This window comes from Rhinopithecus bieti, unplaced genomic scaffold, assembly GCF_001698545.2.
Source record: "Rhinopithecus bieti isolate Rb0 unplaced genomic scaffold, ASM169854v2 scaffold_57210, whole genome shotgun sequence".
Taxonomy (NCBI): domain Eukaryota; kingdom Metazoa; phylum Chordata; class Mammalia; order Primates; family Cercopithecidae; genus Rhinopithecus; species Rhinopithecus bieti.
In genome coordinates, this window is record NW_016823439.1 from 475,145 (window position 1) to 489,168 (window position 14,024).

At 38.3% G+C, this 14,024-nt stretch overlaps 1 protein-coding gene across 1 annotated transcript in view; it reads right to left on the reverse strand.

Moving 5' to 3' along the window:
* HSF5 (heat shock transcription factor 5) overlaps positions 1-14,024 on the reverse strand; it is a 62,256-nt gene that overhangs the window by 30,516 nt on the left and 17,716 nt on the right. The window contains exons 4-6 of the mRNA XM_017861562.1: positions 12,546-12,640; positions 8,483-9,004; positions 6,675-6,852 (exon numbers count right to left, since the gene is read on the reverse strand). Of these exons, the coding sequence (XP_017717051.1) occupies positions 6,675-6,852; positions 8,483-9,004; positions 12,546-12,640 (795 nt within the window). The remainder of the gene's footprint in view (positions 1-6,674; positions 6,853-8,482; positions 9,005-12,545; positions 12,641-14,024) is intronic.

The following is a 14,024-nucleotide window of genomic DNA, read 5'->3' on the forward strand; positions in this document are numbered from 1 at the left end:
GAAAGAGAAAAGGAAATACACAGTCAGAGGAGAAAAAAAAGAACTAAAAGGAACAAAGAATACCTATGAGATCTATGGGACAGAATTACAAAGAGCAAATGCAAGAGTCAATTGCCTTCAAGAGGGAATAAACAAAGAAAAAGGGGTGGAAAGCTTACTGAAATACACAATAACAAAACACTTTCTAAACCTAGAGAAAGATAAAAATATTCAGGTACGAGAAGGTCAGAGATCACCAAGCAGATTCAACCCAAATGAGACTACCTCAAAGCATGCAATAATCAAACTCTTAAAGGTCAAGAACAAAGAAAGAATCCTAAAAGCAGCAACAGAAAAGAAGCAAATAACACATAAAGGAGCTCCAGTACATCTGGCAGCAGACTTCTCAGCAGAAACCTTACAGGCAAGAGAGAGTGGGATGATGTATTCTAAGTGTTGAAGGAAAAAAAAAAAATTTGTCAACCAAGAATACTGTACCTAGCAAAGCTATCCTTCAAACATGAAGGAGAGATAAAGATTTTCCCAAACAAAAGTTGAGAGAATTCATCACCATCAGACCTGTTTTACTGTAAATGTTAAATGTACAACAACATCTGAAAGTATATAAAACATCTGCAAAAACATCTGAAAGTATAAAAATTATTGATAAAAGTAAGCATACAGAGACATTCAGAATACCCTAATACTGTAATTGTGATATATAAATAACTGATTTCTTTAGTGTAAAGCCTAAGACAAAACTATTTAAAATAATAACTACAAAAAAGAATAAAGATTAAAATAATAACTATAGCAGTTTGTTAAGATATAGGCAATATAAAAAGATGTAAAGTGAGACATCCAGAAGTCAAAGGGTGAAGAGGGATGGAGTTAGTATAGAGTTTAAGGGTTTTTTGTTTTTTTCTTTCTTTTCTTTTCTTTGCAATCAAAGTCAAGTTGTCATCAGTTTAAAATAAAATATAAGATGTTTTTTGTAGGCCTTGTGGTAACCATAAACAAAATCCATAACTAATATACTAAAAATAAAAAGCAAGGAATTAAAATAAACTACCGGCCGGGCGCGGTGGCTCAAGCCTGTAATCCCAGCACTTTGGGAGGCCGAGACGGGTGGATCACGAGGTCAGGAGATCGAGACCATCCTGGTCTACACGGTGAAACCCCGTCTCTACTAAAAAATACAAAAAACTAGCCGGGCGAGATGGCGGGCGCCTGTAGTCCCAGCTACTTGGGAGGCTGAGGCAGGAGAATGGCGTAAACCCGGGAGGCGGAGCTTGCAGTGAGCCGAGATCCGGCCACTGCACTCCAGCCTGGGCGACAGAGCGAGACTCCGTCTCAAAAAAAAAAAATAAATAAAATAAAATAAAATAAAATAAAATAAAATAAACTACCAAAGAAAATCACTTACCCACAAAGGAAAGCAGTAGGAAAGGAAGAAAGGAGTTATAAAACACAGAAGAACTAACAAAATGGTAATAATTTTGTAATAATTACAGGTAATGAGTCTTACCTGTAAATCATAACCTTAAATATAAATGGACTAAATTCTCCAATTAAAAGACATAGAATGGCTGAATGGATTTTTTTTTAAAGACCCAACTATTTGCTACCTATAGGAAACTCACTTCATCTATAAAGATATGCACACAATGGGCCGGGCACAGTGGCTCATGCCTGTAATCCCAACACTTCTGGAGACCGAGGTGGGTGGATCACCAGAGATCAGGATTTCAAGACAAGTCTGGCCAACATGGTGAAACCCTGTCTCTATAAAACTGCAAAATTAGCTGGGTGTGGTGGCAGGTACCTATAATCCCAGCTACTCAGGAGGCTGAGGCACGAGAACCACTGGAACCTGGGAGGCAGAGGTTGCAGTGAGCTGAGATCGTACCATGGCACTCTAGCCTAGGTGACAGAGTGAGGCTCCATCTAAAAAAACAAGAAAATTTTTTTCTTTAAATTTTAAAAAGATATGCACAGGCTGGACAGGGTGGCTCACACCTGTAATCCTAGCACTGTGGGAGGCCAAGGCAGGCAGATCACTAGAGGTCAGGAGTTCGAGACTGGCCTGGCCAACATGGTGAAACTCCGTTTCTACCAAAAAAAAAAAAAAAAAAAAAAAAAAAAAAAAAGCTGGGCTTGGTGGCATGCACCTGTAATCCCAGCTACTCGGGAGACTGAGGCACGAGAATCGTTTGACCCCAGGAGGCAGAGTTTGCAGTGAGCTGAGATGGCACCATTGCACTCCAGCATGGGTGACAGAGTGAGACTTTGTCTCAAAAAACAAACAAACAAAAAAAAGATATGCATAGAATGAAAGTGAAGGGATGGAAAAGAGTGTTCCATCTTTTCCATCATCCAAACAAGAACAGCAGTAGCTATACTTGCAACAGATAAAACGGGCTTTAAGGCCAGGCGCAATGGCTCACGCCTGTAATCCCAGCACTTTGGGAGGCTGAGGCAGGTGGATCACCTGAGGTCAGGAGGTCAAGACCAGCCTGACCAACATGGAGAAACCCTGTCTCTACTAAAAACATAAAATTAGCTGGGCGTGGTGGTGCAGGCCTGTAATCCCAGCTACTCGGGAAGCTGAAGCAGGAGAATCGCTCGAACCTGGAAGGCAGAGGTTACAGTGAGCCAAGATCATGCCATTGCACTCCAGCCTGGGCAACAAGAGCGAAACTCCATCTCAAAAAAAAAAAAAAAAAGGACTTTAAGTAAAAAACAATAAAAAATGATAAAGGAGACCAGGCACAGTGGCTCACGCCCGTAATCCCAGCACTTTGGGAGCCCGAGGTGGGCGGATCACTTGAGGTCAGGAGTTTGAGATCAGTTTGGCCAACATGGTGAAACCCTGTCTCTACTAAAAACACAAAAGTTAGCTGGGCATGATGGTGGGTGCCTGTAATCCCAGCTACTTGGGAGGCTGAGGACTTTTTGGATAAGACCTCAAAAGCACAGGCAACAAAACCAAAAATGGACAAATGGGATTATATCAAACTAAAAATCTTCTGCATAGCAAAAGACACAATACAATGAAGGGACAACTTACAAAAAGAGAGAAAGTATTTGCAAACTATACATTTGACAAAAGGTTAATATGCAGAATACATAAGGAATTTAAGAAACTCAGAAGCAAAACAAAGACAAAAACAAAAACAGTCTAATTTAAAAAATGGGCAAAAGACCTGAATAGACATTTCTCAAAAGAAGATACATAAATGACCAACAAATATATGGAAAAATGCTCAATATCACCAATCATCAGAGAAATGCAAATCAAAACCACAATATCACCTCATCCCAGTTAAAATGGCTATTACCAAAAAGACAAAAAATAACAAATGCTGGCAAAGATGCAGAGAAAAGTGGACTCATATACTGTTTGTAGGAATGTAAGTTAGGATAACATTATAGAAAACAGTATGAAGTTTCCTTAAAAAATTAAAAATGGAACCACTATATAATTTAGCAGTTCCACTACTGGATGCATCTCCAAAGAAAATGAAATCAGTATGTTGAAGAGACATCTCCACACCGATGTTTACCACAGCACTATTCACAATAGCCAAGATATGGATCAAACTAAATATGCATCTACAGATGAAGAAAATGTGATATATATATGTGTATACATACATATATACATACATATATACATATATACAAATATATACATATATGTGTATATACGTATATACATATTTCTCCATGGGTGTGGAGATGTCTCTTCAACATACAAGATTTCATTCTGTTTTACGGCTGAATAGTATTCCACTGTATATGTATGTATGTATGTATGTGTGTGTGTGTGTGTATATTTACATATACAATGGAATACGATTCAGCCATAAAACAGAATGAAATCTTGTCATTTTTGGCAGCATAGGTGAACCTGGAGAACATTACGTTAAGTGAAATAAGTCAGGCACAGAAAGACAAATACTGCATAATATTACTCATATATGGAAGCTAAAAAATTTAATTTCACAGAAGAGAGTAGAATAGTAAATACCAGAGGCTGGGGAAGGTAGGAAAGTGGGGGACTGGGAGAAGTTAGTTAAAAGTTGTAGTTAGATAGGAAGAATAAGTTTTCGTATTCTATTACACAGTAGAATAATTGTAGCAAACAACAATGTAGTGTATATTTCAAGACAGCTAGAAGAAAAGGTTTAGAGAGTTATCACCACAAAGAAATGATAAATGTTTAAAGTAATGGATATGGTAATTATCTCAGTTTGATTATTACACTATGTATACATGTGTCAAAAAATCACATTGTACCTCATAAATATGTACAATTACATTTAAATTATAAATTAAAATAAAATGGTTAAAATGATAAATTTTATATTACGTGTTCAACACAATAAAAAATGAAAAGGAAAGAATATGCGCTCTACAGGCAGACAACTTAGGGAAGGATATTAGCAATATTAATTTATACAAGACTAGCCATGCATCGTGGCTCATGCCTGTTAATTCCAGCACTTTGAAAGGTCAAGGCAGGAGGACTGCTTGAGTGTGGGAGTGCAAGACCAGCCTGGGCAACATAGTGAGACCCTGTCTCCACAAAAAATGAAAAAAGGCAGCTGGGCGCAGTGACTCATGCCTGCAATCCCAGCACTGTGGAAGGCCAAGGCAGGCAGATCACCTGAGGGCAGGAGTTTGAGACCAGCCTGGCCAACATGGCAGAAACCCTGTCTCTACTAAAAATAAAAAAATTAGCCAGGCGTGGTGGAGTGTGCCTGTAATCCCAGCTACTCAACAGGCTGAAGCAGGAGAATCGCTTGAATGTGGGAGGTAGAAGTTGCAGTGAGCCGAGATGGTGCCATTGTACTGCAGCCTGGGCAACAGAGCAAGACTCTGTCTCAAAAAAAAAAAAAAGAAAGAAAGAAAGGAAAAGAAAAGAAAAGAAAAAAGGGCCAGGCGTGGTGGCTCACACCTGTAATCCCAGCACTTTAGGAAGCTGAGGTGGGCAGATCACTTGAGGCCAGGAGTTCAAGACCAGCCTGGCCAACATGGTGAAACCCCATCTCTACTAAAAATACAAAAATTAGCCGGGTGTGGTGGCACGTGCCTGTAGTCCCAGCTACTTGGGAGGCTGAGGCACAAGAATCACTGGAACCCATGAGGTGAGGAGGCTGCAGTGAGCCAAGATCGTGCCACTGCGCTCTAGCCCAGGCAACAGAGCAAGACTCTGTCTCGAAAAAATGAAAAACGAAAACAAATTTATATGTGACCTTGAACAAGTTACTTACTCTAAGCCTAAATTTCCTGAAGTTTAAAATGAGAATACCACTTCCATCAAGTTTGTTGTATGGCATAAAAATGGGTACAGTAGGGGCCAGGCGCGGTGGCTCAAGCCTGTAATCCCAGCACTTTGGGAGGCCGATACGGGCGGATCACGAGGTCAGGAGATCGAGACCATCCTGGCTAACACAGTGAAACCCCTCTCTACTAAAATACAAAACTAGCCGGGCAAGGTGGCGGGCGCCTGTAGTCCCAGCTACTCGGGAGGCTGAGGCAGGAAAATGGCATAAACCCGGGAGGCGGAGCTTGCAGTGAGCTGATATCCGGCCACTGCACTCCAGTCCGGGCGACAGAGCGAGAGTCCGCCTCAAAAAAAAAAAAAAAAATGGGTACAGTAAATATTAGTTCCTGCCCTTCTCTCATCGAAATTGCCTTCAAGGTTCATGCCATTGTGTTAAACATCTTCAGTGGTGAGAAATCTTTAATCTTTAATGATGGATCGGAATATATAGTCAACTAAAAGCGTGCAAGCTAAGTTTAGTGAACAAATGATGGATAGTTTTTAGCCTAAAAGACATTTTGTAGAAAGAACCCTATGAATCTGAGCTACACTATGATCTATGATCATATCACTATTAATTTACTTTTTGGAAAAATTTTCACAGAAGTTCTCAACATATTTCAAATTACTGTAGGTTAAAATGATTGTTCGTCCTGGTTAATTCTGCTTGCACTGCATGCCTCTGACATGCACGTAATTCTAGAATATTGAAACTGTGCACTGCAGACTTTGGTAACTTGATCTTTGGATCATATAAAATACATGTTTTATTAGATGTTACTATTTTCTTCAAAAAACATGATTTTGTCATATTAGAAGCAACTATATGTCCCTAAAACAATCACTTACTCTGAGTTCTTACAAACTACAAGAAAAACAAACCATTGGTATAGGGTCATACTTTACAGTACCTTTATAATATACTCAGGATAATATCCTAAATTTTCATCTAATTTTCTCCTGTCACAATATAAGTACATGCCCTCTTGTCCTAGAGTCTGTTAATAACAGAACAAGTACAACTACAATTTCGAAGTCTGGTATCTAGGATAGCTATTAAATCATCCTTCATCCTTGCCTTCTCCAAGTTAAATAATCTAAATTCCTTTGCTTATTCTTAATATGTTCTATATTTTTCAAAGCCGAAATCATTATATGTAATATTAGGAAAATAACTACTACATACTTTACAAAGATAATGAAGAACAAATATAGAGTTAAAATTATAGCTATGTAAAAATAGCAATGTGACAGGTATAATACAATTATGAATAATAAATGGAGACCCAGAAAAACTGTCATTCATATATTAATTCTACAGCGTGGTTCTACTTCTGGCATTCTAGAGCACAATAATCCTTACCAGGGGACTTTCCTTGTTGTGAGTTGCTTCTGTGCTCTCTGTATCTGGCTGGAGTGGCTAAACCTGTGTCTTTGCTAGGCTTGCTAGCAGGCCCCATTTCTGAAATGAGGAATCCCATTTGTTCTGAAGGCAAGATATTCTCACGTGAACTGGTCTGGCATTTTATATTGGCATCCACCTAAAATATTAAACCCATTCATTAATTGAGATTTCCTCCAAATATCTGCTAAAAGTTAAGATATTTTATCAGAGGAGTTCTATTATAGGAACATGATCCAACAAACAAGCTTATAAGGCTTTTCATTCTTATAAATGATACTATACCTTTCTCCATACACAAACTACTAAAATGTATATGGAGCTAAAACATTTACTTATGATCAGAGGAATATCTCCCATGAAGCTTGTTGATTTTTTTTTAACTTACAAAAGTACAGGGTTTTTTTTTGTTTGTTTGTTTTAAGGCAGGGTCTCACATTGTTGTCCAGGTGGGAGTACAGTGGTACAATCATAGCTCACTGTAACCTCAAGCTCTTGGGTTCAAGTGATCCTCCTGAGTAGCTAGGACTACAGGTGCTAGTTAATTTTTAAAAAATTTTTTTGTAGGCTGGGCGTGGTGGCTCATACCTGTACTTCCAGCACTTTAGGAGGCTGAAGTGGGTGGATCACAAGGTCAGGAGCTTGAGACCAGCCTGGCCAACATGGTGAAACCCTATCTCTACTAAAAATACAAAAAATTAGCTGGGCGTGGTGGCGGGCGTCTGTAGTCCCAGCTACTCAGGAGGCTGAGGCAGAAGAATCGTTTGAACCCAGGAAGTGGAGGCTGCAGTGAGCCGAGATTGCACTACTGCAGTCCAGCCTAGGTGACAGAGAGAGACTCCATCTTAAAAAAAAATTCTTTTTTAATTTGGATTTTTTTGGGTATTATTTTAAGGGGTACAGGTACAATTTTGTTACATGGATATACTGCATAGTGGTGAAGTCTGGGCTTTGAGTGAATAGTGTACAGTGTACCCACTAAGTAATTTCTCATCTCTGTTCCCCCTCCCACTCTCCCACCCGTCCACATCTCCAATGTCTCCAATGTCTATTATTCCACATTGTATGTCCAGTGTGTACAAATTATTTAGCTTCCTCTTATAAAATGAGAACAGGTGCTATTTGATGTTGTTTCTGTGGATGTACTTTTGATGAATTATTCTTACTAATTATTGAGAATGAAAGTTTATTCATTTTCTTGTAATAAACTGGTGGCAATAAAGGAATTAGCCTTTACCTTCTGCTTTAGGAGTGCAGATATTAGTAAGGAAATTCAAACACAGTATGCTCACAAGTTACAGTTCAATGATGCTGTAATAAAGTTAGAAAAGACCTCCAACCATCTCCTTACCTCTGTGCTACAAATGGCTAGGAAAGTCCTCATAATGTCTGTCAAATAAACCATCCCTCCTGGGTAACAGAATTATCGGCCAGGCATATCTAATCTATTCAAATTAAGATAGGAAGCAAAAACTCAAGGGATGTTTATAACATGAAAATAAACTTCATACCACAATGCTCAATTAGACAACCTCTCTTTAGAGGTTGACTTCAGACCATGCATAATATAATGAGAGGATGCTTAAGGGTTAAGGTAACTTCTTTCTGAATCTTTTGTGCAGAACCACTGGGACGTGATCCTCCTGGAAACCATAATGAACTGGTATTAAACCCAAATAAAATCTGAACAAACTCTCCACTAGAATAGTCTTTAGCAGAAGTACTAGGTACTTTGAGCTTTATTAGGATTTTTTTCTTTGCCCCCTTACCTGGTGTGTGCTGAATGGTGGCCCTTCCTGCACAAATACTACTGAAGATGGAGATGGATTATGATTTAGGTGCTCCTTCAGTTTGACATGAGCTTGCTGGATGGCTGCAGATTCCTGTATTGTGCTATTTTCAACAGGCTGAGCTGTGTGGATGGTATAGATGTACTCAGGTGACTGTGGTAGAGAGCAGGCAATTGCTTGTTCTGTTCCAACCACAAAAGACATAATATCTGAGCCTACAGGAGTAAGTGGCTCCAGCTGGCTAGCCTGACTTGCAGAACATGGATTGCTGTTGTTAGAATTAGCTAGAATGTGTTGGCCTCTGTTAGATTGAGATGTTGGGCACTGATTCTCAACAGGCTCCACCTTTACCATCTCCAATTTAGGGGAGGAATGCAACTCATCTACTATCTGAAAGACAGCCTCTAGGTTTACTTCTGTCTTTTTATTTTCATCAGTAGTACTGCAGGGCCAACTGGAAGGCAAAAATTCAACTGGATAGGAGGATTGCATTGAAGGATTCTGGGAAAAGAAAAGATATAACTGTTTGGATAGAAAATCAAATATAAGATTAAGGAGGAAAGCTACAATATTTAGGCTGATGAGTGCTAAACATAAATAGATTAAACTTAAAGATCACTAAGAAAACCTAGACACTAATCTACTTTTCGGCAATAGTAGCTTCAAATCTACTGTTAGCATTTACTTAGTATATACTACATGTCAACCACTCTACTAAGTTTAACACTTCAATGGGTCAATAATTCTTAGGGTTAAACTATACAAAATCAAAAGCTATAGTACCCAAATACCTATTTGCTGAGAAAGCATCTATACATCAAATTCTTCCACAAAGGCTGACAGACAAAAACATAATTTGTATCTATCATATACTGTTTTAAGAATGCAGTAAGGAAATTTCAAACACAGGATGCTCAAAAGTCTACCAATCCTTCTACAGATTCAGGGAGTGGTACTAATATTCTGTTCCAAATAATATGGGGAAAAATGGATGGAATATCAAATGCCCTTTGTTTCCTGGGATTATTTATTTTTAATAATAAAGCAATAGACTAAAATGGCTGTTGCTTTTAGATTTACATCTTTAAGATATATTCTCTTATATATACTACTTTGCAGAGAGTAGGCATTTAATACATGTTTGGTGATAAAGATCTGTGAACATAAAATACAGAAAAATGATTAAATAAAACATGAAATGAATTGATGTTGCCCAATGAAGAGCTTCGCACAGAGTAGGCATTCAATAAATGTTTGTTGATTATATCAGATTATAAACAGATATCTGATAGATTATAAACTTAAAATATAGAAGAGCTATGATTAAAGAAAGTATGCAGTGAGTTGACGTTGCTAAACACACTCATTAACAAAGATTGTCAATGATTTTCGGAAGGCCACTAATGCCAAATAATGTAAATTCAAATGGTATAAGCACTAAGTGACTATAGCCAATAGCACCATTTATTGAGTTATTACTATGTGCCAAGCACATGCAAAGTGCTTTATATAGATTTCATCCAACCTTCAAAAGAGCCTGGTGAAATGTGATAATCTCCATTTCAAATGACAAAACTGAGGTCCAGAAACTTCCTAATTTACCCAAAGTTACAATGAAATAACTGACAGAGCCAGGTTTCAAGCCTAGGTTTGCCATACTCAAGAACTCTTTCTCTTAAACATTACAATGTACTGACCGTGCACACACACTCTCACCCATACCTACAGCCCAACTAAACTAATTGCATTTATTTTCGGGTTGGAATCTGAAACACCTTCCCATTTTTCTATTTCAAAATTTTATGTGTGCTTATCTCTATTTTCCTATGATGAACATGTATTGTCTTCTTTTTAAAATTTTTTGTTTTGTTTTTGAGACAGAGTTTCGCTTTTGTCACTCAGGCTGGAGTGCAATGGCACAATCTTGGCTCACTGCAACCTCTACCTCCCAGATTCAGGCGATTCTCCTGCCTCAGCCTCCTGAGTAGCTGGGATTACAAGTGCCCACCACCACGCCCAGCTAATTTTTGTATTTTTAGTAGAGACAGGATTTCGCCATGTTGGCTAGGCTGGTCTTGAACTCCTGATCTCAAGTGATCCACCCACCTCAGCCTCCCAAAGTGGTGCTGGGAGTACAGGCATGAGCCACTGCGCCTGGCAGATTTTTTTTTTTTTTTTTGGAGACAGGGTCTCACTGTGTTGCACTGGCTGGAATACAGTGGCACAATCATAGCTCACTATAGCCTCAAACTCTTCAAACTCCTCAAGGTGGGAGGATCGCTTGATCCTCCCACCTCAGCCTCCCAAGCTAGGATGAAAGGTACACACGCCACTACACCCAACTAACCCACCCTCTCTCTCTCCCTCCCTCCCTCCTTTTTCTTTCTTTCTTTCTTTCTTTTTTTTTTTTTAGAGATAAGGTCTCACTATGTTACCCAGGCTCATCTCAATTTCCTGGCCTCAAACAATCCTCCCACCATGGCCTCCCAAAGAGCTGGGATTATAAGGCATGACCCACCACACATGGACATATATTGTCTCTATAACAAGAAAAAGTCTTTATTAAAATGTTTCATTTAGCACACAACATAATCAAGATATAAACACTGTCAAAGTATCTCCAGTATGATCCACAGAAGAGAGTGCCTGGACCCACAAACAAGAGCATCTAACTGTGGGATTAGGTGTGTCCCTCCAGTGAAGATGAATGGACTGGGATATCATGCTTGATCATATCAGCCATGAAAAAGGGCCAGCTAAGTCCCCTTGACCTCATCCTATACTCTTCAAACAACAACCTGATTATAATTTGACTTCCTATGTAGATTTTCTCCAAAAAAAAAAAAAAAAAGGAATGTTCTTTTGAGTACCCTAATGCCACTAGTAAGATATTCTCTTAAGAACTGAAACTATCTTGGCTAGATGCTTATCCAAGGCAAACACGCAATTCCAATCTTTAGCAGTTATAGCATAAAAATACAAAGCATGGAATTTAAAAGTATCCTTAAAATAGCTATATAAAACATTTAACTCCAAGCAAGTGTCTCCTAAGAAATAATGAGAAGATATTTGAAGTAAAAGTTGAGCATCCTTAATCCAAAATTCCAAAATCCCAAATACTCCAAAACCTGAAACTTTTTGAGTGCTGGCATGACACCACAAGTAGAAAATTCCAGCACAAAAGCACTTAACGCAAACTTTGTTTCATGAACAAAGTTACAAAAAATATTGTATGAAATTACCTTTAAACTATGTGACTCAGGTCATGTCCCTAAGATATCTCATTACGTTTTTGCAAATATTCCAAAATCTGAAAAAATCCAAAATCTGAAACACTTCTGGTCACAGGCATTTTGAATAAGGGATGCTGAACCACTATGGTGTTTACAACATATGGGCTATGGATAAAGGGGGCCACCATTTAAATTTCTCATTTTGACATTTTCTCCTTTCTCCTTAAAAGAAAAGTCTAATTATCTGTATTAACTTGGAAGAATCTGTCATTTGATGACTTATGTACTTGTATAGTTTATCTGGTATTCATTTTACCTTGGAAAAATCCAGAACAGCACTGTTTAAAACAACTTGCAGTAATAATGGGAATGTTCTAGATCTGTGCTGTATAATTCAGTAGCCATAAGCCATATGAAACTACTGAGCACTCAAAATGTGTCTACTTGAAGTATGGAATAATTTTTAAATCTATTTAATTTTAATTTAAATAACCATATGAAACTATTGAGTACTGAAATGTGGCTAGTATAACTGAGGAATTTTTAACTTCCATGTAATTTTAATTAGCTTAAATAGCCACATGTGGCTAGTAGCTACTATATTGAACAGTTCTGGCCTAGAAGAATTCTGAGATATTATTTATATCAATTCTCTCTCTCTTTTTTTTCAAGAACTGAGAAAACAAAGCCCATTAATCCACAGCTTACTTCTGGTTACTCATTAATATAAAATTACACTTTGAAATTTTGCAAGGTCGATAAAATCGCACATGAAGTGCAGAGCATGGCCACGGTTGCAAGACTCCTACCTGGAAGTAGTTGCAGTGTGCATAGGAAGAGGCAGTGGGAGTGACACAACTACTTAGAGCATCCATGTGGGTAGGAGAACAGCACTGTAGCACAGCTGGAACAAATTCAAACACAGAAAAGCCATCAACCACAATACACTTCTATAGCATTCAAGGAGCTCCCCTCTTTCAACCTGGAAAGAAACCCAAATTTGAAGAACTTTCTTTGTATGTCTAACAAAATACTTAGTCCAATTAGGTGGTGTTATTTATTGAAAACAACACAGTAACAAAATAATTTTAAAGGTCTTTAAAAGGGTCATGTCTAATGTCTACTTTTGTAAATGATTTAACACCTAAGCATTTTGTTATCTTTCTAACCAAACATATATTTTCATTGAAAGTACTTTCATTTTATTGAAAATAGAGGAATATATTGAAATTCCAAAATAAGTATTTCAATCATTTCAACAGTAACCACTATTTGGAAGGTGGAGTGTTTTAAAAGAGTAAAATAAGTACGAAATATTCTCCAAGTGTTCCACCATTAAACAATGCATCCAGTAGAAATGTATACAAAAATGTTTTAATCATTTAGGCAAGTGGTTAGGAATGCAGATCATTGAGCCAGACTGCCTGGTTTTGGAGACCAGCTCCACCAGCCTGGCTTTACAGCCCAGTGTAAATTTGAGCAAGGTTAATCTCTGTGTGCCTCAGTTTCTGCATCCTATTAAAATAGAGATAACAACAGAATAATGGGACCTACCAAATATGGTTGTTATGAGGAACAAATGAGCTAATATCCATAAAGAACTTGGAAGAGTACTAGTACACAGTAAGCAATCAATAAGTGTTAGCTGCTATTATTTTAACTGAAGCTTTTCAAAACTTTCCCTTTATAGTCAGGACACTGTGAAAAGACTGAACTCTTGGTATTAGCAAAGTTACTTACAGATGCAGTCTTAATAATAGGTTGAGTCTGCTTTTTTGTAGAGACTCTCCAGTATAAGTGAGAATCAGTTATTAATAGCATAACTGTGGATTAAACAGAGGATGATGTATGTTGAGCACCTACCCTGTTTCAGGCACAGTAGTAAATGCTTTACATATATTGCCTTTACAAAACAAGTAAACTAAAGCTCAGTGATATTAAGTAATTTGCCAAAAGTAACAAAGCTGGAAGTGACAGAGTCAGTAATTAAACTCCAAAGCACATGCTCTTTAATATACCACAATACAGGCCAGGCGCGGTGGCTCAAGCCTGTAATCCCAGCACTTTGGGAGGCCGAGGCGGGCGGATCACGAGGTCAGGAGATCGAGACCATCCTGGCTAACACGGTGAAACCCCGTCTCTACTAAAAAAATACAAAAAACTAGCCGGGCGAGGTGGCGGGCGCCTGTAGTCCCAGCTACTCGGGAGGCTGAGGCAGGAGAATGGCGTAAACCCGGGAGGCGGAGTTTGCAGTGAGCTGAGATCTGGCCACTGCACTCCAGCCTGGG